The 24,258-nt window shown below is 39.0% G+C and overlaps 1 protein-coding gene across 1 annotated transcript in view; it reads left to right on the top strand.

The window, feature by feature from the left end:
* Positions 1-24,258, top strand: part of CNTN1 (contactin 1) — a 174,812-nt gene that overhangs the window by 94,278 nt on the left and 56,276 nt on the right. The window contains exons 15-16 of the mRNA XM_052640564.1: positions 1,093-1,251; positions 18,216-18,365. Of these exons, the coding sequence (XP_052496524.1) occupies positions 1,093-1,251; positions 18,216-18,365 (309 nt within the window). The remainder of the gene's footprint in view (positions 1-1,092; positions 1,252-18,215; positions 18,366-24,258) is intronic.

The following is a 24,258-nucleotide window of genomic DNA, read 5'->3' as shown; positions in this document are numbered from 1 at the left end:
TTCAATCGAGAATGGCCTCCTTTCTGATGCAAAGAAAAGTGATGTCATTGTCTGAAATGTCTATTTTAGGAGTTCTCTGGCCACAGAACCTTGTTTAGCATTGTAAATGATAGACACTACATTACCATCTAAAGAACTTTTTCTCACAGTTTTAAAAAGAAGAAATCATGATGCAAAGTATAAGTATGTTGTAAACCGTAATCCTGGCATTTGCTACCGTCTTTTACAGTTACTTATTTACTGTGCCATTTCACCCTTTCATGACAAAGATCTGTTCAAAGCCTGAAAGTTATGTCTCATTTATCTTTTTGTTTCTACCACTCAACACAGTGTTCTCAGTTTAGAGAATAAATGAATAATATTAATACTGAGTTATTAAGCATCTGTGAAATCCTATTTTTAACATTGTCTTATGCAGTAATTCTTCTGACCTAAGTTTCTTCAGTATATTATTTGATGTTTTTAGATCATTCCTGGTATGCCTGAATTAATAGTTGTTTTCTACCTTTTATATACATAGAAATAGTTCTTTTAATATTATTTCTATTACTTTAACTAACATAGAATGTATTACCCAAAATGGTATATATAGTCATTTTCAGAAATTTCTACTCCAAGTAAAATAAATTAACTATAACATTTAAAATAATTAAAAAGTATTTGTTCCATTTTGGGGAAGCAGAAAGAAACTATGACTAACTGTCCTCATATCTAGACAGTGTTATCTGCTCTGATTCATTTATTCAGCAAAATTTCATTAAATCTCACTATGATTAAAATCTGTTAGGTTCCTTGATGTCAATTGTATTTTATGAGTCAAAGATTATCATACATATCCTGAATAATAATGCCATTTTTAAAGGATGGTATTTATCTCTTTTCATAAAAAGACATCATGAAATCATTTAGTAAAAACTACAAATACCATTAGTATTGCTTCTTATAGTTTATGCTTAAAAGGAATGTGGCAGCACTGATTTCATTGTGTAAATATTCTTTAGATTAATTGCAAGGAAGACAATTTTGTATGCCAATATGCACCCAATTCACTGGATGGGATTCATTGATTCATTACCCAAATTTTCATTCCAGGCCCTCCAGGCCCTCCAGGTGGTCTGCGAATAGAAGACGTTAGAGCCACTTCTGTGGCACTTACTTGGAGCCGTGGTTCAGACAATCATAGTCCTATATCTAAGTACACTATCCAGACGAAGACTATTCTTTCAGATGATTGGAAAGATGCGAAGACAGGTGAGTTTATTTGTTTGATTACTCTGTTCATGTTTTGAGATGAATTCTTTTTTCTTGTATTATCTACTGTGAAAATTTTCTTTAAAAAAATTATTTTTTTAGTAACCCCACACTTTGGTAGTAAACAAAAAACCACAACAAACTAAATGTTTTAAAGCTATAAGGGATGAAGCAGCATGTCTAATCTATTAATATAATGGGGGAGCAAAGAGAGGCCTCCTGGGTTTCTTATTTGAGCTATACATAAGTCTAAGATGTATTAGGAAAAAAGTATAGAGGAGGTGTTTTTTTGGCAAATGGTGTCTATAGCATTATTTATTACCCTTTTTATCCAATTACATAGGTACTATGAAAGTGAAGTCGCTCAGTCGTGTCCAACTCTCTGCGACCCTGTGGACTGTAGCCCACCAGGCTCCTCTGTCCATGGGATTCTCCAGGCAAGAATACTGGAGTGGGTTGCCATTTCCTTCTCCAGGGGATCTTCCTGACCCAGGGATCGAACCCAGGTTTCCTGCATTGCAGGCAGACGCTTTAACCTCTGAGCCACCAGGGAAGCCCACATAGGTACTACAGTTCTGCATTAAAAAAAAAAAAAAGACAGTTGATCATAAAGATTAAACACTTAAATCTTACTGCCATAACTCCAAGTATGCTCCTGTCTGGCTTGAATTTCCTTAAAACAAGTTTTAAAAGAAATTTAGTAGCTCAACAGTTTTTCCCCTCATATTTTATTCAGATTTTCTAAAAGAAAAAAAATTCTAAGAATAAGTGGGTGCTTTCCCTTGTGTAGAAGTTATTACCATTGTCATTTGTTATCACGTCTTCAATATCACACGTTAGCTTATTTTTTCAGATATCAAAGAAGATAGAGGATTGTTTTGATAAAATAGCCTGTTAATCCTTGTCATTGTTGACAATATTTCTAACCAAACTTATAGTTATCAGAATTTATTTTAGATGCATAGGAAGAGGCATAAAATATGGCCTTTGTTATCACAAAGGGGAGAAAAAAAGACAAAAGTGAATAGAAAGCCCCCTTAAACAACAACAACAACAACAACAAGAATTAGTCCCAGCATAAGTTAAACCTGCTCATTTTAATCTTTACATAGTGGAATTTATTTGTATTGCTCCCTGAGAAGTTTTAATTTAAATTCACCTTTTTAGGATAATGTCTTCTTATCATGGGAAATTAATGAAATATAAATTTGAAATCTATAACAAGGGTTTAGGATACATTTTTGGGCTTCTCAGGTAGCTCAGCTGGTAAAGGATTGACCTGCAATGCAGGAGACCCTGGTTCAATTCCTGGATTGAGAAGATCCTCTGGAGAAGAGATAGGCTACTCATTCCAGTATTCTTGGGCTTCCCTGGTGGCTCAGACAGTAAAGAATCTGCCTGAAATGTGGGAGACGTGGGTTTGATCCCTGGGTTCGGAAGATTCTCTGGAGGAGGGCATGGCAGCCCATGCCACAGTGGAGACTGGTGGGCTACAGTCCATGGGGTTGCAAAGTGCTGGACACAACTGAGCGACTAAACACAGCACAGGATATATTTTATTGTTAAACAATTCTTTACAGTACCTGAATGGCCTAGTAGTTTTCCCTACTTTTTTTCAATTTAAGTCTGAAGAAAGAAAATTTAGAAAACTCAGCAGTTGCCACAGGACTGGACAAGGTCAGTTTTCATTCCAATCCCAAAGAAAAGCAATGCTAAAGAATGTTAAAACTATCACACAATTGTACTCATTTCATATGCTAGCAAGGTCATGCTCAAAATCTTCTAGGCTAGGCTTCAACAATACCTGAACCGATAACTTCCAGCTGTACAAGACGGTTTTAGAAATGGCAGAGAAACCAGAGATCAAATTGTCAACATCCATTGGAGCATAGAAAAAGCAAGAGAATTCCAGAAAAACCATCTACTTCTGCTTCATTTATTACACTGAAGCCTTTTACTCTGTGGATCACAACAAATTGTGGAAAATTCCTCAAGAGATGGGCATACCAGACCACGTAAACTGCCTCCTGAGAAACCTGTATGCAGGTCAAGAAGCAACAGTTAGAACTGGACATGGAACAACAGACTGATTCAAAATTAGTAAAGGAGTATATCAAGGTTGTATATTGTCACCCTGCTTATTTAACTTCTATGCATATTACATCATGCAAAATACCGGGCTAGATGAAGCACAAGCTGAAATCAAGATTGCCGGGAGAAATATCAGTAACCTCAGATATGCAGATGACACCACCCTAATGGTAGAAAGCAAAGAGGAACTAAAGAGCCTCTTGATGAAGGTGAAAGAGGAGAGAGTGAGAAAGCTCACTTAAAACTCAACGTTCAAAAAGCAAAGCCCATGGCATCCAGCTCCATCACTTCACAGCAAATAGATGGAGAAACAGTGGAAACAGTTACAGACTTAATTTTCTTGGGCTCCAAAATCACTGTGGATGGTGACTGTGGCCATGAAATTAAAAGACTCTTTCTCCTTGAGAGAAAAGCTATGAAAAATCTAGACAGAGGATTAAAAAGCAGAGACATCATTTTGTTGACAAAGTCCATCTAGTCAAAGCTATGGTTTTTCCAGTAGTCATGTATGGATGTAAGAGTTGGACCATAAAGAAGGCTGAATGCCAAAGAATTGATGCTTTCAAACTGCGATGTTGGAGAAGACTCCTGAGAATCCCTTGGACTGCATGAAGATCAAACCAGTCAATCCTAAAAGAAATCAAGCCTGAATATTCATTGGAACAACTGATGCTGAAGCTGAAGTTCCACTACTTTAGCCACCTGATGTAAAGAGCTGACTCATTGGAAAATACCCTGATGTTGAGAAAGATTGAAGGTAGGAGGGAAGGGGAGGACAGAGGACAAGATGGTTGTATGGCACCACCGACTCAATGGAAATGAGTATGAGCAAACTCTGGGAGATGGTGAATGACAGGGAAGCCTGGTGTGCAACCAATGCAGAAATAAAAATCACATCGGTTTTATTTATAGTGGTGTCCACTGAAGAAAGGGGATGCCAAATTAAATTCAGTTTTATGAAGGTAATTATTTTAGGTGTCCAATAAGTATTTTTCAGATACCAGCTTTCAACCTTCTAAAGATTAAATTTAGGATAATGACATGAAATAATGGAAAGCACATCTTTAAAACAAGCTACTGTAAGTATTACTTCTCTCAATCATTTTTGGGGATGAACAACATAAATTTGACACCATTCCTAGAGTTCCTCGAGATGCTCAGGTCAGATTTAGAATGTTATGTTGGGTTATATGCTACTGCTTTCAGAGGAGAAATTATAGAATAGTTCTGGTGATGGTTTGTGTGGAAGAGAAATGCTGGCCAGAACATAAAATGGCCTGGAAACTGTGCTATGAGGAACAATTAAGAGAATCCTGGATATGTTTTCAAAAAAAAAAAAAAGAAAAGGAAGAAAAATGTCTTTATGTTTAAAGTTCTATCATGTGGAAGACAAGAATTGTTATAAATCTCTGCAATTATCATCTCAGTACATAAATGTTTCTCTGAATTTTACATTATTTCCTCAGAATAAACATTTGTAATTTAAATTATGAGTGTAAGCATGCTTAAGCTCATGAGTTACACTGCAAAATTACACTGTAGAAAGGTATACATTTTTACTTCCACCGCCAGTACATGAATTCCTCTTTTACCACATCTCTACTTAGTATTTCGTATTTTTTTTTAATCTTTGCCAAAGTAATAGTTTAAAAAATGAAAAAAGAATTAGGCTCCTTGTAGGAGATTTGCATTTTAAAAATTTACTGTTTTCTTGTTTGCTTTCCTGTAGCTTCACTTTTGTTGTTCTCATTTCAATTATAAATTTCTGGGGTTTTATGAGGCGACATGCAAATTTTCCCTAGAGAAGAATCAATGAATCATACACTCTGGGATGCCAAAACACAATCTACTTCTCTTTCTCTTCAAGGAACTTTGTCATACCTCTGGCTCCTCCCTGAGTCCTGCCGAATGGTCTGTGTGTTGGGTCTAGAGCCTCTAACATCACACAGAGTAGTTGTGTCAGTGCCAGAGAGAGACCTTTAAATGCCCATTTTCATTTTCAAACAATGGACTAGTTTTTTCAGCTAGAATCCCCAAGTGGGTAATTGTTTCCTGGTACTTTCAAAAACTTGTGTTTTAGATTGAAATAAAAGATCCTGAGGATTTGAATTGTATTTAAATCCTGAGGAAATAGCAACATTTACTATGGCAACATTGGAGAATCTAGAACAGGTGATACATTGCCTGGAGTTATTTTTGAAACATCTACTTTTTCTTAGTCTGGAGGTCATTCTGTGTGTTTCTGAAGCTGTTCAAAGAATTACTCAATGTGGCTTAGAAGGCACAGCAATACAAAGCATATGACAAAGCACCACAAACCAAAACCTTGTAACTTTTGGCCTTGGGATACCCATAAGGCTTGCTTCTCTTTTCCTCCAAAGAACAGTTAGAATTTGTCTTTTCAATTCTGAGCATTATGGGCTAAAAGTATTTGAAAATATATCTCTATGTTTTGCTCAGGGCTGGTTATCAAAATAAGACCTTCAACAGAAGGGTCTTTTGATCTGAGTATTAAAGTAAGATTTATGTCTCCTATTCTATATCCTTTTGCAACCAATCTAAATACCTGTCAGGTTAATATACTGTTGTAGACACGTGTTCTGGGAAACAAACTCACTCAGAAGGACGATAGCAGATAGTGAAGTGCAATTTATTACACCGTGGGCCGAAGGCAGAGTCTCCTCTTAGCCAAGGACACCGACCAGTTTCTGTGAAAATCTTATATACCCTAAGTGTATGTGTTCAAACCTATCTCCCCAAATTCTCTGAAACTAGTCTGAACAAAGGAAAAGAAATATACAATCAAAGTTAACCCGTTATTCATATGCCTTAAACCCATGATTCGTATGCCTTAAGCCTAGGTAGTTAACAGTGGACAATTATCAATAGGCCTGTGGTCATACCCCAATAAGCATAATAGAATTTATGATTCTATTTGGTTTCACAGATAATTCGTGTATTCTTTTAGGCTATGGAGAGTCTATATATGAGCCCTGGGGCTCCTCCATGGTGGAGGTGGGAGGGGGTCTGGTTTTCCAGTTGGTATGTCATTTCCATAAATACTGGGCATATAGCTCAAAGTCCACAGTCTGGCCCAAGATGGAGTCCTGCTTTCAAGATGGAGCCTGCTCTGTCTGTTTCCTCCTTCATTCCCCACTCTCGATGCTCTTAACTCATAGTATGAGCATCACTCATAGGGATATATTACACCCTGGCTCTCTGACTGCCAATTTGGGAGAGTGACACAGACCTTTGGGTTGCAAAGTTCATAATACATTGTAAAATGCAGCATCCACAAAGCAGAACTATCAAGGCAACTGTAACAATGGTAAATATAATTGTCCATCAATCACTCTTCACCCAAGATAGGACGGAGGTCCAGAAAGGAATGTTTTCATTTGGCATTGTTTTTACCTGGTTTTTCATGTCATCTAAAGCAGCTGATACATTGCCAGATAAATCAGGAATATATACACAACATCCAACCTTAATTATAGCACAGGTCCCTTCTTGAGCAGCTGTGAGCAAGTCCAAAGCATTCTATTTAGAATTACTACTTTTCTCATTTGGATTTGTTCTTCATTTAAGGCTTGGATGGCTTTAGCACTATCTAGGAGGGCTTGTTTTGTGAAATTAGTCAAGGCTTCTAATTTAATCATAGTATCTGTTGTCCCTATAGAAGGTATGAATAAGGCAGCAATATATTCATACCATTGAAACACAGACCTTGTCCACCTAGCATGTAAATAAGGCTTTCGTTACTTCTATGCAACTGGTGTTTGCATCAAACGTAACCCCATGACTCAAGTCTATTGACTGTAGGTCTGGCTTACCAAGAGAGCAGAGAGAGATTATGATTGACAAGAGAAAGGAAAGTCTCTTTTTGTCATCCCAGAAATGAGCAGAGTGGTTTAAAATCTCCTTGGCAGAGCAGTGATACCCACCAAGGAAGTCCATCCATCACAGACAGAGGCATAGCCCCACATACCTAGCAGCTGGAGGTGTTGTGGAAGTCCACATAGGAATGTGCCCATGAGATGAAAACACTGTCCTGAGTTGAAAGAGAAGTTAAATTCAAAGTCATGTTGATGAGGCCAAGCAGCAGGAGTTGATTATGCAGCTTCATCCTGAAGGGGCTCGTCCAGGATCTTCTTTTCCTTCTTCTTCTTGGATGATCTTAGTCTCTCGAGGGTCAGTGGGGTCCGTCTGCGCAGTCCACTCAGCGTTTTCTGGGTCTGCGTGGTATGTTCTCTTCATCCTCATGTGGTGGATCCAGGGAGTGACACCTGCAACTTTAACTGCTGTAGGGGTGGTTAGAACAGTAAATGGATCCTTCCAATGTGGGGCCAAGGAGTCATGTTTCCAGTCCTTGACCCACACCTGATCCTGGGGCACAAATTCATGAATCTATTCCCCAAGGGGAGTGGCACCCTTTTTTGTACAAACTTAGTTACCTGCTCTATTACCTTACCCAGTTGTTCCATCTGCTGTGAAATCTCATCTCCCCATACCTGAGGCAAGTTTGTTGACACCTGTTTTATTATGGGAGAGGGCCTCCCATACACAATTTTGTATGGAGAATGGCCATGGGACCGTGGAGTCATCCTGAGTCTGAGCAGAGCCATCGGAAACAAGTCCACCCAGGAGCAGTCAGTCTCTATGATCCAGTTGGAGAGTGTCTCTTTAAGTGTCTGGTTGGTTCCTTCCACCATCCCAGAACTCTGGGGCATATATGCTGTATGTAATTTCCATTTGATGTTTAAAGTCTTCCTTACTTGCTGTACTGAATCAGCTACAAAAGCCATACCATTGTCCGATCCAATGCTGGTAGGCGATCCAAATCTGGGAACTATCTCCCTAAGCAGGTACTGGGCTACTTCTGATGCTGTTTCAGTCCAGGTAGGAAAAGCTTCAACCCATCCCAAGAACATACATACCATGACCAGCAGGTAACTGTAGTGTTGGTGAGGTTTCATTTCAGTGAAGTCCACTTCCAGGTGTTCAAAGGGCAGTGTGCCTTTTAGCTGAATCCTCAGAGATTTCTGTTTGTGCCAGAGGCAGCAGGCTTGTGAGCAGGCAGTGCAGTTCTGAGATTCTGTCCTTTTGACAGCTGGAGGGTGTGGATTAGAACATATAGTTCAGCCCATTGAGCGGACCAGTGTGATGTTAGAGAGCTAGCCTCAACGATGGTTTCTTCCATGACTCTGCATATCCCAACAGTCATTGTCCTTGTTTCACCAGGCTGGTGCCATTGGTGTACAGGACGAAATCTGGGTCAGGGATTGGCTGGTCTCTCAAGCCAGGTCTGCTGGCATATTTCCGTGCAGTCATGTGAGGGCCCACCTTCTCCCACAGGAAGGAGAGTGCCCAGATTCAGAGCCTGACAAGGCTCAATAGTAACATGGGGGTTTTCACATAACAGTCCCTGGTATTGAGTAATCTGGGATGTTGACAGCCATTTATGGGGGTCCCCTCATAGGAGAGTGTTGACCTCATGTGGGACTTTTATGATCAAATCTTGGCCCAAAGTCAGCTTGGTTGCCTCCTGGACCAATAAGGCAACTGCAGCAACTGCCCATAAGCATCCCAGCCACCCAGTGGCAATATTGTCCAGCCATTTCGAGAGATAAGCCACGGGTCTGTACCATGTCCCCATAGTCTGAGACAACACTCCCATAGTCACCTTGTCCTTTTCAGTCAGGTAAAGAGTAAACAGTTTTTATAGGTCTGGCAGGCCCAAGGCAGGTGCTAATGTAATTGTACTGGGTTTGAGTTCTATTACCAGTGGGACTTGTTTTGCAAGCCTGGGGGGGCGGGGGGTGTCTTCCTCCCAGACCTCAGGGAATTGTTGTGTTAACACTCTCTCTCTCTCTCTCTCTCTCTCTCTCTCTCTCTCTCTCTCTCTCTCGACTGTTTAGCCCGTCTGGTTTCCCTTCTGGGAGATCATGCAACCTCCATTCATCTTGAAGGGTTACAGAGAGGAAGAGTAAATAGGTGGTTGAGCTCACTCGAAGAGTGGGTCTTTTATCGGGGGGAAAGGTCATTTGTGCCTCCAATTTAGCAAGTCTCTTCCCAACAAAGGTACTGGGCATTCAGAGATGTATAAAAATTCATGAGTCACTTGGTGTCCCCCATCTGACATTTTTGGGATAGGCTTGAGACACAAAGCCTGCATTTATTACCATCTGAGACCCAGCAGCCTCTGGATCTATTGGCATATAAAGTCTACAGGCCTTGCGCAGTCTTTCGTAGAACTCAGAGAGTGATTCACTTTCCCGTTGAATCACTTTGGAGAGTTTTGCCATACTCATAGGTTTTCAGGGCCCCCCTCTTGAGCTGCCCAATTCTTCTCCAGGTGGCCCCTCTCTTCCTCTGTGTTACAGTCCCAGTTGGGCCTCTCTTTGGGGGTGGCTTGTTCTGCCCACCACTGCAGGTTTGTAGTACCCTCAGGTGCCATTTCTCTTAACCATTTTCTGAACTCAGTTAGGATTCTGTGTCTTTCCTCAGTGTTAAAAAGGGAGACTAGTAGTTGGATTATGTCATCCTATGTAGGGTGGTGGGTTCAAAAAATAGTCTCCATTAGACTAATCATGGTTCGTGGCTCCCCCGAGTATGGTAGGGTGTGTCTCTGCCAGTTTAATATATTTGTAGAGCAAAATAACAATAGGCTACAGGGGGGTGATGGTAGTGCCCACATGCGTCCTGAACTGGAGGCTGTTGTAGCTCTCTGAGGGGCATCTGTAGTGAGGTTCTTGGCGGAGCACAGCTTCTGTCTAATTCCTGTGTTTTCTTCCCCCTTCCTATCAGTACTCACTGAGAGAGGTGGATACCATCTAGGAGGTCTGGCTGAGATGGAATTCTGGGAGTATTGACCAAAGGTCTCCATCAATGGGATTGGAGCCTGCTGAAATGGCGGCTCTACGATCTCTGGGAGAGCTGGCGAAAGAGCAGAGGCTGCTGCAGGAATTTCACCTGGCCCTGGATTGGGCATTAAGGTGGCCTCCAGTCCTGGTGGAGCACTGGGAGGCAGGCGCGTCATTATCCAGTATGGGGGAGGAGTCAGGTCAGTTCAGGTCAGTTCAGTCACTCTGTCATGTCCGACTCTTTGCGAACCCATGAGTTGCAGCATGCCAGGCCTCCCTGTCCATCAACTCCCGGAGTTCACCCAAACTCATGTCCATCCAGTTGGTGATGCCATCCAACCATCTCATCCTCAGTCGTCCCCTTTTCCTCCTGCCCTCAATCCCTCCCAGCATCAGAGTCTTTTTCAATGAGTCAACTCTTCGCATGAGCTGGCCAAAGTATTGGAGTTTCAGCTTCAGCAACAGTCTTTCCAATGAACACCCAAGACTGATCTGCTTTAGGATGGACTGGTTGGATCTCCTTGCAGTCCAAGGGACTCTCAAGGGTTTCCAACAACACAGTTCAAAAACATCAATTCCTCAGCGCTCAGCTTTCTTCGTCACAGTCCAACTCTCACATCCATACATGACCACTGGAAAAACCATAGCCTTGACTAGACAGACCTTTGTTGGCAAAGTAATGTCTCTGCTTTTTAATATGATATCTAGGTTGGTCAGATCATCCCTGTACAAATCCTGTAGAATTTCCTTTTTTATCATCAGTCAATCTTTGTGCCATTAATATTTTTCCCTTTCCCTTCTGGAATACAGAACCTTGTCCAAGTAGGAGGGTCTTGAGCTAACCCTAGCCATGAGTCTATATATGGATTTCGATCTGGATGTCCTGGCTCTCCTGTGACTACTGTATAGACTGCTTCCACTATTTTTAAGTTCATATTATTCTCTGGTGGCCATCCTACTCCCATAGGGGGCCATTCGACCTCACAGAGTATGTGGAGGCAGTTAGGCATCATCTTCACCCCATAGTCTCCTCCAAATCCCTTCTTTAAATTTTTAATCATGCACTCCAATACAGTTGCCTTAGATTCACTTTTCCCCATCTTGCTTACCTTCTTGGACCTTCTACTTTTCCTTCTTGTTCTGTCTACGAAGTTCTCAGTACCCTTTGTACTTCTGGTACATAGCTCAGAGGTTAAAGCGTCTGCCTGCAATGTGGGAGACCCGGGTTCGATCCCTGGGTTGGGAATATTCCCCTGGAGAAGGAAATGGCAACCCACTCCAGTATTCTTGCCTGGAGAATCCCATGGACAGAGGAGCCTGGTGGGCTACAGTCCACGGGGTTGCAAAGAGTTGGACACAACTGAGCGACTTCACTTCACTCACTTATGTACTTCTGATATTTCCATTCAGTGAAACACTTAAACTGCCATTATGCCTCCTTCCTAATTGAGGTGAGAAGAGCCTTACCTGCTAGATCCCAGAGGGAGACGGGGGATCGGCATGTCTTCACCTTCTGGTCCGCACGGTTAAACCAGAACACCACATGGTCCAAGACTGTTTCTCCCTTAAATTTAAAAGTCCATTCTCCCTTGGTGGACGTGATCAGGTGCAGATGAAAACACAGATAGGTTAAATATCCCATGTCCTAGGCTATCTCTGGAAAAGCCAATTTGTACTCACTTATGTCTTCCCCTCCTTCTAGCCTGACAATTCCGAGGGCATCAAGAATTTCATAGCAGATGGGACATCTCCTGGGGGAGGGTAGAATACGAGCACACAAGGACCAACTTTCTTCTCCTAAAAATCCCCTGGTGATTTATTGGTAATAATTTTCCCCAAGATGGCATGGATACCACCTCCTAAATGATCTTCACAAATTTCCTTCCTAAGCCCTAACACATTTGTCAACCTGTGTACCAAGCAATCACTGCCACCTGTTTATTCCAGGCCCCTGTGGGTCCGTGCCCCTTCTAGTGCCTCCCAGGGGGTGGTGATCAGGCCCCTTCTTCCACCCTGCCGGGTGGGTTCCTCCTCATCTGAGCACTCGGTTCCCTTGCTGCCATTCACTACCTGCCAAAGTGAAGAAACTGGGCATTGAAAGGCTGAATTCTTCCAGAGAGGCGAGGTGCCTTCCCCCTCTAAGAGATTCAAGCCACAAAGCCTCTGGGTGACCTCAAATGAGACCTGTCTCCTCGAAGTGACGAGTTTCCCAGCCAATGCACCAAATGTTGTAGCCATGCATTCCAGGAAACAAACTCACTCAGAAAGACGATGGCAGATAGTGAACTGCAGTTTATTACACTGCGGGCCCAAGCAGCTTCTCCTCTTAGCCAAGGACACCGACCAGTTTTTGTAAAAATCTTGCATACCCTAAGTGTACGTGTTCAAATCCACCTACCCAAATTCTCTGAAACTAGTCTGAGCAAAGGAAAAGAAAGATACAATCAAAGTTAACCCGTGATTCATATGCCTTAAGCCTAGGTAGTTAACAGTGGACAATTATCAATAGGCCTGTGGTCATACCCCAATAAGCATAATAGAATTTATGATTCTATTTGGTTACACAGATAATTCATGTATTCTTTTAGGCAATGGAGAGTCTAAATAGAAGCCCTGGGGCTCTTCCATGGTGGAGGGGGTGGGGATCTGGTTTTCCAGTTGGTATGTTGTTTCCGTAAATACTGGGCATATAGCTCAAAGTCCACAGTCTGGCCCAAGATGGAGTCCTGCTTTCAAGATGGAGTCTGTTCTGTCTGTTTCTTCCTTCAATATAATATTGTACCTTTTTTTTTTTTTAACAGAGAGCAGCCTCTGACCTTATACAATTAAAACTCTGATTTTCTACACTGATATCTATAAAAAGTGACCTGACTCTGAACTGACTCAGTTGAAACTCAGGAACTTGAGCTCTCAGTCCTAATTCTGGGTACTTGCCTCTGTTGTGCAAAGTACTCACCTTTCTTTCTGACTCCAGAAATAGCAAACAGGTTGCAAGAGACTTGGCTGAAGAAAGGTGGCACAGAATCCCTCTGTTCCTGATTATTGTCCATTTGGCTAGGGGCATGAAACTCTTTCCAAAGGAAAGATGACCTTTACTTCCAACCTATCTGTGTGGGTGGTTTCGGAAAAATAAAATACATCCATTAGCTTTTACCAAGGCTAAAGGGATTGGATAAAATTACAAGAGGTACAAATCCTTTTATAGGAACATTTAGGGCTATGAATAAAATGAAAAAAAAAAATGAGGTAAAACACAGTAGCAGTGGAGGAGAGAAATCAGAAAGGACCAACTCAGACTTAAAGAGAATGGGAGAGAGCTTAAGAGAATGGAGACGAGCTTTATCCTCTGCTTTAGACAAGGCAGGATAATTTATGAGTTGAAAATAGATATAGAAGCCAGAAAGCATGGATATTTTTTGGAGGGTTCAAGTAATATAATGCCCTCTTTTCTACTATCAGTAGCGTGCCTGATTCAGGGTTGAAGGAGAAAATAAAGTGATTGTTATACACATGGTTGTGCTGAGACATTGTAGACTCTCAATAACCACAATTTCTGTGTTTGTATTTATTTACAATTTCTACAAATATTTATCAAGTACTTTTACCTACAAGACAACATACTAGGTATATGAAGCGCTGAGTGGCCCCAAAATATGATTAAGAAGTAAAAGAAACACAAACATATATATGGAGATATATACCCATAAATGACAAATAGGAGTAAATAAGTGGAACATAGAGATATATTATGAGTATGGCCTGGTATGAACATAGCCAATCTTGAGGTTCTAATTGTAAAATGATGGTATGGGCTGCTTAGCTAAAGATTGGACAGGAAAAAAAATATTAGAAAGCAAACTTTTAAATCCTGTTCTTGTGATGTGGTATGAGTCAAAAGTCCTGATCCTTCTAGGGAAGGAAAGCAGGCCAGATACAGAACCACATTTAATTCTAGATACATTTTTCTAAAATGATTGGTATTAGTCATTTTTGCTAGATTAGCCCTACTATTTATATAAATGGTTTTCTACAGGGAGTATTGTAAAGATATGACAAAAACTTTTTTGTTTTAGATACTTACTATCTCATAGGTGCTGAGGTTAGTGTATATTAATAAGAATGATCATAACTGGTTTTTGTTCTTAAAAAGAGGAGCTTTTACACCTTTAGCTACATTTGTAGATATATTATTAGCTTATTGATGTCAAATTCCTTCTTTAATTATTCATAAGGTACATCTTGAAAGTCTATCTTCCTAACACCCACTTCCAATTTCCTGTTTTGAAAGTCATTTGCATCACTGGGCCAAGGGTTTCCCACTGAGGCCTGTCCTCTCTTGGTTGTAATGTAACTCCAAGGCTCTTTGCTTGTTCTTCTTTCTTTACCTCAGACTTCATTTAGTCACAGACCTTACATCTTCATCTGGAATCTAAAACTTACCCTAAAATGACTCCAGTTGATTTTTCTTTATCTCTCACCATTCTTCCAAATATTTTCTGTAGTCAAGTATGACTTTCTACTCAGGACATACTCCTGAGCTTCTATTTGTTTGGAGATATTTTAGTATTGGACCTTCATGCATGTTTGGAATCAGTTTATCAGCTGCAGTTTTTACCACACATCCATCAGGGTATTCCTGTTCTGACCCAGACCTCACCTGCCCCTACCTGTTGACTGCCCAGCTGCTTGGAAAAGCCCCAGTGTAGGTTTTACCATCTTGAGAGTACCATGCCCTTGCCAAGAATGGACCTTCGGAACAGTTTCAACATTTCCATTCTTCAGACATTTAAATGGGGCTGGGGTTTTGCAGCATAAGTAGCAGAGGAGAATATCCAACTGCCTCCTTGACCTTTCTGTTACACTTTTTAACTTGTACTTTCCAAACTCACAAACTCACAGATATTTCCACCAGTCTTTGCCTCTAAATCTCGGTATTAATTCCCTAGGCCTATCATAATGGAGAAAGCAATGGCATCCCACTCCAGTACTCTTGCCTGGAAAATCCCATGGACGGAGGAGCCTGTTAGGCTGCAGTCCATGGGATCGCTAGGAGTCAGACACGACTGAGCGACTTCACTTTCACTTTTCACTTTCATGCATTGGAGAAGGAAATGGCAGCCCACTCCAGTGTTCTTGCCTGGAGAATCCCAGGGATGGGGGAGCCTGGTGGGCTGCTGTCTATGGGGTAACACAGAGTTGGACATGACTGAAACGACTTAGCAGCAGCAGCTGTCATAACATGTTACCACAGATTTGGTGGTTTACAACAACAGAAGTACAAAATCATGGTGCTGGCAGTGCTGTGCCGCCTCCAAGGATCTCAGGGAACAACCCATTCCTTGCCTTTTCCAGCTTCCAGAGGCTCTAAATACTCCTTTGCATGTGGCTGCTTCACTTCGGTTTTTGCCTTTGTGGTCACATTTCGCCCTCCTCTTCTCTATGTTTCCTTGTTGTGTTTCTCTTATATGAATATTGGTCTTTGGATTTAGGATCCATCTAGATAATCCAGGATGATTTTAGCCCAAGATTTTTAACTTGGTTTTAGTCTTAAAATTAAAATGGTTGATAAATTCTTTGCAAAACAAAGTCACATTCAAGGTTCTGGTGATTTGAACATAGACATATCTTTTGGTGGGGGAGGGACAATTACCATTCAGATCATGGATGCTCAAAATCATTAAAAGTCATCTAGTGAGGAAGACTCTACCCAGTGTCATAACAATGAACCCTGTGTTTTCCCTTTCTCTGTGAAGAGTCCTGCACATTCAAAACTTCATCTTCCCTCTTCCAATTACCTAAAATTAGTTCTTATGTATATGAAATAAGACAAACAGATTCTGATATGGTGTGAGAGTATGGTGGAGGAGATAGAAGCTAAAGAGGCAGAATTAAAACAAAGGCAAAGGCAAAGCCAAAGTTTTAATCAGAATGTCAAAAATATGTCAAATATATAAAACAAGTCCTTAACAAAATAAGACATTGGATGGTAAAATTAGTGTCTAGGAGAGTTCTGCCACATGTGGCATCATGACACATGGGATAGGCTGAGCCATATAGGAATTTGTCCAAAAGTAGAAACTGACATTGTGATGCTTAGCATTTATGGTGGCAGTTGGTACAGTATCTTAAAAAGCTACGTATTCATGTTCTGCAGTGTTAGATAAAAATTTAGGAATTCCCTAAGTAATAAGATAATGAGTCATATGCAAGCTTAAGGGAACACGTTTTTCAAATAAATGATGTATACCTGTTTTAGATGCATATGTATGTGTAGATTGATTATTAAAGACATGTGAAACTATTTTGTTGTTGTTGTTGTTTAGTGGCTAAGCCATGTCCACCGAACTATTGCTTACCTGGATTAATAAATAAATAGATAAATAATCCCTATCTATGGGATTTCCCAGTCAAGAATACTGGAGTGGGTTGCCTTTTCATTCTCCAGGGGATCATCACAACCCAGGGTTTGAACTCGTATTGACAGGCAGATTCTTTACCGTTGGAGAATTTTTTAAGGAAGCCCTAAAAAATATTTTATAAGAACTAACTTATGCAGATGACACCATCCTTAATGGCAGAAAGTGAAAAGGAACTAAAAAGCCTCTGGATGAAAGTGAAGGAGGAGAGCAAAAAAGTTGGCTTAAAGCTCAACATTCAGAAAACGAAGATCATGGCATCTAGTCCCATCACTTCATGGGAAATAGATGGGGAAACAGTGGAAACAGTGTCAGACTTTATTTTGGGGGCTCCAAAATCACTGCAGATGGTGACTGCGGCCATGAAATTAAAAGATGCTTACTCCTTGGAAGGAAAGTTATGACCAACCTAGACAGCATATTCAAAAACAGAGACATTATTTTGCCAACAAAGGTTCGTCTAGTCAAGGCTATGATTTTTCCAGTGGTCATGTATGGATGTGAGAGTTGGACTGTGAAGAAAGCTGAGCGCCGAAGAATTGATACTTTTGAACTGTGGTGTTGGAGAAGACTCTTGAGAGTCCCTTGGACTGCAAGGAGATCCAACCAGTCCATCCTAAAGGAGATCAGCCCTGGGTGTTCTTTGGAAGAAATGATGCTAAAGCTGAAACTCCAGTACTTTGGCCACCTCATGCGAAGCATTGACTCATTGGAAAAGACTGTGATGCTGGGAGGGATTGGGGGCAGGAGGAAAAGGGGACGACAGAGGATGAGATGGCTGGATGGCATCATCGACTTGATGGACATGAGTTTGAGTCAACTCCCGGAGTTGGTGATGGACAGGGAGGCCTGGCGTGCTGTGATTCATGGGGTCGCAAAGAGTCAGACATGGACTGAATGACTGAACTGAACTGAAAATAATGTATGGTCCTGCCTTGGTTGAATGTTTTCTAATACTTCAATTAAATAAGCAATCTTGAAGCATATCTTACCCCTAAGGTATAATTTTCCTGTTAATATCTAGTAGCATAAATTCTGAATATTAAATAAATCTGAATGAATTATTTTAACATTTATTAATAACTGCCCCACATAATTTGGGTTTAAATCTAAAAAGCTAACAACAAAAGGGTATAAACATATAGGTACTGTACTAATCAATCATTTGCTACCCATACACTATATCAGTTTGAGTCCAGAAAAATTTTAACTTCCTGAATCATACCCTCGCATCAAGAATTTTTCTGGATTCTGTCTTCAGAATACATATTCTGTGTTCAGAGTGTAGGCAGTGGACTAGCAGCAAAGACCTGAACTGGGAGTCAGTTAGAAGAGCAGAATCTTAGTGCTCCTGACCTATACTTACTAAATAAATGATACATATGTGTGTCTGTCTTTCTAAGGTCTAAGATTTTCTTAAGGACCTCTCTTCCAATTCTTTATATGTAATTAACATGTTGTCAATCCTAGTTTTTATTTATATTTGACTTAGTGGAATATGTGCCATTTTCTCAAAAGAGTAAAATAAAAACAGGGAATTATAAGAGTGATATTACTCAACTAATATTCTCTATTTAATATTTGTTTTATTTAGATCCCCCAATTATTGAAGGAAACATGGAGGCAGCAAGAGCAGTGGATTTAATCCCATGGATGGAATATGAATTCCGTGTGGTAGCAACAAATACATTGGGTATAGGAGAGCCCAGTATACCATCAAACAAAATTAAAACAGATGGCGCTGGTATGTAGAAAAAATGTTTTAAAATTTAAAAGTTTTATAAATTCAGTGATACTTTAATACATAATTGAACATATTTGGAAATAATGCTGTGAAGTATGTAATTAAAAATGTATATATATGTATTTCACACATGTGTGCACATTATGTGCCAAGAAGTAAAAATCAAAAGAGAAGATACAAAGCTTTAAAATATTTTTACATAACTAATGGGAAAGAGGTAAATAAAGGCAAGTCTGTGATCCTCTAGACACTTCTTAAATGACTTTGGTGTTTAGAATATAAGTGAAAGTGTTAGTCTCTCAGTTATGTCTGACTGTTTGTGACCCCATGGACTGTAGCCCACCAGGCTCCTCTGTCCATGGAATTCCCCAAGTAAGAATACTGGAATGGGTTGCCTTTCCTTTCTCCAGGTGATCTTCCCTACCCAGGGATCAAACCTGGGTCTCCCACATTGCTGTCAGACTTTTTACCATCTGAGCCACCAGGGAAACCCATTTAGAATATAAATTTTAATGTAAATTTTGAATCTTAACCAGGCAGAGTCATGTAAACAGTTTCCCTGATTTAGAAGGCTCACATTTTTTTCTGTCTTTCAGAGACATTTATAACTGAATGGTCACATGGATGGAAGTATGGGCAAGAGAGTAGGATGAGCAGGTTGTGGAGAGAAAGTGAAGGAGACTCTCAGATCTGTACACCTGGGGAGTCAGAGCACCTTAGAAATAGTCATGTTCTTTTGAGTATTAAGTGTCACTCTAAATGTGCTCTTTTCAGCTCAGCCATAGCTATTCTTCCAATTTCGGTTCAATTTTTATGCTGAAAACCAACTCCATTTTAATAACTGTTCATACAAGAAATATTCCACTCTGTTTTCCTTCTCCCTTGCATTTCTGGGCAAAAATATTGTTCTGATTCTAATAATAACTTTTCTTTATCATTCCTTGTCTATGAAAAAGAAAATGTTTTGTAGACTCTCTGAGTCTGTTTATTTTTACTATGCCTTGCCAAACTTCAGTGCTTTATTTGGTGAAAAATATTTTAAATGGATGACAGAACGCCATTAAAATTCTGCTGTGTTATCTTAATAACGTTTATCCACATTTCTGGCTACATCAATCCCTTGGCCTAACATCTAAATATAATTATGAATTGTACTGTCTTTAGTTTTTAAAGCTAAATTATTCACGAAGACTGCCATCAGTAAACTCTCTCTTAAAGTTTCATGTAATTTCATGTAGTTTACCAGATAAAACAGATGATTCTATAATAGAAAAAGAATAGAAACACTAAAATAATGATCTATTCTGAGTATTTTCACATACGTTTCAGTTAATCCTCCTAATAATGTTTTGAGGTAGGTATTATATTGTTGTTATTGTTCAGTCGCCCAATTGTGTCTGACTGCAACGCCATGGACAGCAGCACACCAAGCTTCCCTGTCCCTCACCATCTCCTGGAGTCTGCCCAACTTCATGTCCATTTGATTGGAGATGGCATTCAACTATTTTATCCTCTGATGCCCTCTTTTCCTTCTGCCCTCAAGCTTTCCCAGAAGCAGGGACTTTTCCAATGATTCAGCTGTTCACATCAGTTGACCAAAATAAGAGCCTCAGCTTCAGCATCAGTCCTAATGAATATCCAGGGTTGATTTCCTGTAAGATTGACTGGTTTGATTTCCTTACAGTCCAAGGAACTCTCAGGAGTCTTCTCCAGCACCACAGTTCAAAGGCATCAATTCTTTGGCCCTCTGCCTTCTTTACAGTCCAGCTCTCACAAAACTACATGACCACTAGAAAGACCGTAGCCTTGACTATACTGACCTTTGTCTGCAGAGTGATTTCTCTGCTTTTCAACACACTGTCTAGATCTGTCCTACCTTTCCTGCCAGGAAGCAGTTGTCTTCTGATTTCATGGCTGTGGTCACTGGCCACAATGATTTTAAAGCCAAAATAGAGGAAATCTGTTATTGCTTCCACCTTTTCCTCTTCTATTTGCCATGCGGTAATGGGGCCAAACGCCATGATCTTAGCTTTTTAATAGTTTTAATGGAAGGTACTATAATCCAATGCTCATTAATAAGCAGTAGACTCAGAGACACTAAATAGTTTGCCTAGGTTGGTATAACTATTTTCAAGATTCAGAATTCAGACCCAGACCTGATACATTCAACTTTCTCTCTTAAAAGTGGTTTCTCAAGCAGGTTTAAAAAGCACAGTCATTTACATGAAATTTTATTAGTGTTCTAGTAGAAGTTCACATTTCATTCTCAATTACAAAAACATATGACTTAAATAACATTTTTTATTTGCCTTCATATATCCACCTGTGAAATGAACACAATTGTTTCTTTTACTCTACCTCACAGAAATCTCATTAGGATACAAAGATAATATAAATTGCAGCTTTAGAGAATGCAGATACCAGATAGCCAGGATCCTTGAGTTTGGTTTTTGTTATTAAAGCCTCCTATGTTTGTAATAGAAGCTTCTATGTGATGAACTGAACATAGTTGTCCCTTCTTGAAAATCAAAAATAAAAAAGAACTGGGACATTATCTGACTGGTGGTTTAAACCACATAATTGATGCTGAGAGGTCATGTACTTGCTTCAATAAGTATTCATTTTCTAAATAAAATTGCAAAAATATCAAATGATTAAGTCCGTCAAAATAAACCAATTTCAGTTTAAAATTATAACAGATTTACCTCAGATATAAGCTTTTTCTTTTTCTTTTTTTTAATTTCATGGGGCTTAATTAATTTCTGTCCTATGTTGACCAGTAAAATGTGAATTAATTCTAATCCAAGAATAACATTGTTCATGGGGAGGGAAGATATTTTCTCTGGCACTGACGATGTTAGTAGACCCTCCCTTTTCCTTCTGAGAAATTTTGTTACCAAAAAATTATTTATTTCAAAACTTACTGCTTTAATATACTTTGGTTGATCATCTGGCCAGAAATATTGTAAGAATTTAGATTTTTTAATCTCAGGATAGAATCAGTTAAATGCCATGTTTTTAAGAGCAACAATAAAAATGTTCAGAGAGAAAGATTTAATCTAACTCTTTCATATGTGAATCTCTGAATATAATTTATATTTCATATTATATTTAAAAGACTAGAATACTTTTTGATGTACATTTTGCCAGGAGTTTTCATGTAACTCTGCAGACTTTCCAACCTTAATGTTTTCATATCTTGAGAAATGCTGGAACAATTTGTTTCAGAGTGATATCAAACCTAAAATTTTGGTAAGGTTATTACTTTCAACCAATAACTTTTGGCATCACCTTCATTAAGTATCACCTCTAACATTACGTTTGCTGAAATGTATTTTGTTAAGGACTTAATTCTCTCTCTAGTGTGCTTGGAAAACAACTTCTCTTAAAAGCCTTCAAACACAAAACAAACACATGAAGCAGTAACAGTCTTATTCACAATGCAAGATATGACTCTGTAGTGATATAGTGAAATGCATTCCTTTCAATTGTGAAAAAATAAAGCCTATATTCTGTAATACATTTGTTAACCTTTCATAAGAAAATATTTTAGATCCTTTATTAATTAACTTTATGCCTACTATCATTTATGTACTTTCTGTGTGTTATCTCAGAGTGCTAAACTCTCTACTTTCATTGCTCAATTTAATTCCCACAGTAACTTTATTCACTTGTATTATTATTTCTAATTTACAGACAAAGAAGTCAAGATCCCATTCAGTTAATGTGAAGCAGAGCTGGAATTCAAATTAAGTGCTTTGTAATAATAAAAGCTTTATTCCTAAACAACTTCCTAGAAAGACAATGTGCAGTATTAAAGTTCCGGGACATTGATCCTTTAGTAGACTATTAGTTCCATCATTTAAAATCTCTGTGATTGGAGACACATTACTCCACCTCCCTAAACCTCAATTTTTTCACCTCTAAGTGGAAATTATTTACCTTATGAAATCTTTTAATGATTAGAAACATGTAAGGAAAGCAAAGTTAGTACTTTTCAGTACGTAATATTTGCTGAATCAAATTTTTATTATGGTCTCAATGCTCATTTTATGCTTTAATAGGCTTATAAGAAAATATTATCTACTCTGTAATAAATCACCAGCTTTGGTAATGTTTCCATTTTTCTAAACATAATAGAGAATCATATAATTTCAATCATCTTACAAGAATATGTCTATATATTTAATACAATAAAATTCAACAGACTTTCTCTTTAATTGCTGTTTTTTCTTTCATCCTGTTTTTGAAAAATCGAGTATTCATAAAATTGGACATTTATATTTTTTACCCTTACAAAAAAATACTTTCTGAAACAGGGGGTTATTTGTCTTGTCATGTACCATTATATCAAGTCTCTAAGAGATGCCAACATTTGTTATATGAGATAAAGGCTAGTTCCCATTTGATGGGAAGGGTACTGTGTGCCTCATTGTGCTGACTGAAAGACAGGACATTATCTAATGCAGCATACACCCTTATCTGTCCAATTACTTAATGTTAAGATCACAAGGCACAGTTGGGTATATTCTTTGGTTTCAGACAAGTGCATTATAAAATGGATGGTCCCAAATGAAGAATTAGAAGATGTGCTTGTAACCCATTTAATTTTGAGTGTAAATGAGAGATAACAAAAGCATCCTTCAAAGTGATGTGTCATTGTAAGACCAAACCCTTATGGTTAATAGCTCTGTAGGTACAGTTGGCAAGTCAGTATCCTAAAATGGTATACTCAGGTTTGCTTTGAAAGCTTTTGCCATTTATTTACCAGACACAACTAAGAAGGACAAGAGAAAAAATACTATAACACTGGAATCAACACTTTCATACCATGTTTAGAACTTAAATTTCATGTCCAATGAAGATATTCTGCTCTTTCATATACTTTTATGTTTTAGATATGTTTGATAAAGAAGAATGATATCAAGAACATATTTAATAGCCAGTAAGATACTAAATTAACTTCAGTAGCTGTCACTAATAATACAATAGAAAAATCTTGTTTTAAAAGTGCTAACCTGAGTACCCAGTTAGGTGTGATATATAAAAATCCTCTCGGAGTTATATATGAGTCGTAATACACTGGACTTTCTTACATTCATTCATAAATTCATCTCGTCCTTCCCTCATACCTCAGTTGGCAAAGAATCTATCTGCAATTCAGGAGACCCCAGTTGTAGAAGGGATAGGCTACCCACTCCAGTATTCTTGGGCTTTCCTTGTGGCTCAGCTGGTTAAGAATCCATCTTGTGGATGGATGTGGGAGACCTGGGTTGGATCCCTGGGTTGGGAAGATCCCCTAGAGAAGGAAAAGGCTACTCACTCCAGTATTCTGGTCTGGAGAATTCCATGGACTATACAATCCATGGGGTCACACAGAGTCAGACATGACTGAACGACTTACACTTCATACATTCATCCAGCAAACTGTTACCTGGGATTTTTTAATACATTGTAGATATTTAACATATGAATTAAAACTAGTTGTACATATTTAACTTGTACTATATTAGCATCTTCAGGACTGAAATCAGATTTTATTCATATTGTAACTTTAGTGCTTAGCACAGCTTAGTATCTATAAGTGGTACTTAAAATTATTTGTAGGAAAAGAGAGGAACAAGAATGAAAAGAGGATGGTTCTGGAAGTTGTAAATTAATAGAGGATAGTGAAAAGAAAAGTAGTGATCAAAGCTACAGTGATAATTGTATATAAAAATATAGACAAATCCATTAATAAATGCAATTTGTTTTGTTCAAAATAAAGTTAACATATGCATTAGATGCTTTTGTTTTTAATACAGTGAGATAAACTGGGAAGTGTTCATTCTTTCACTTAAATGAAATACCCATAATTGGTCTGAGTTCTTTATACTAATAATAAATTTACTAT

Source organism: Budorcas taxicolor, chromosome 5 (assembly GCF_023091745.1).
Source record: "Budorcas taxicolor isolate Tak-1 chromosome 5, Takin1.1, whole genome shotgun sequence".
NCBI classification, from domain to species: domain Eukaryota; kingdom Metazoa; phylum Chordata; class Mammalia; order Artiodactyla; family Bovidae; genus Budorcas; species Budorcas taxicolor.
Note: the sequence above shows the minus strand (reverse complement) of the source record. Positions and strands in the feature narration are given on the sequence as shown.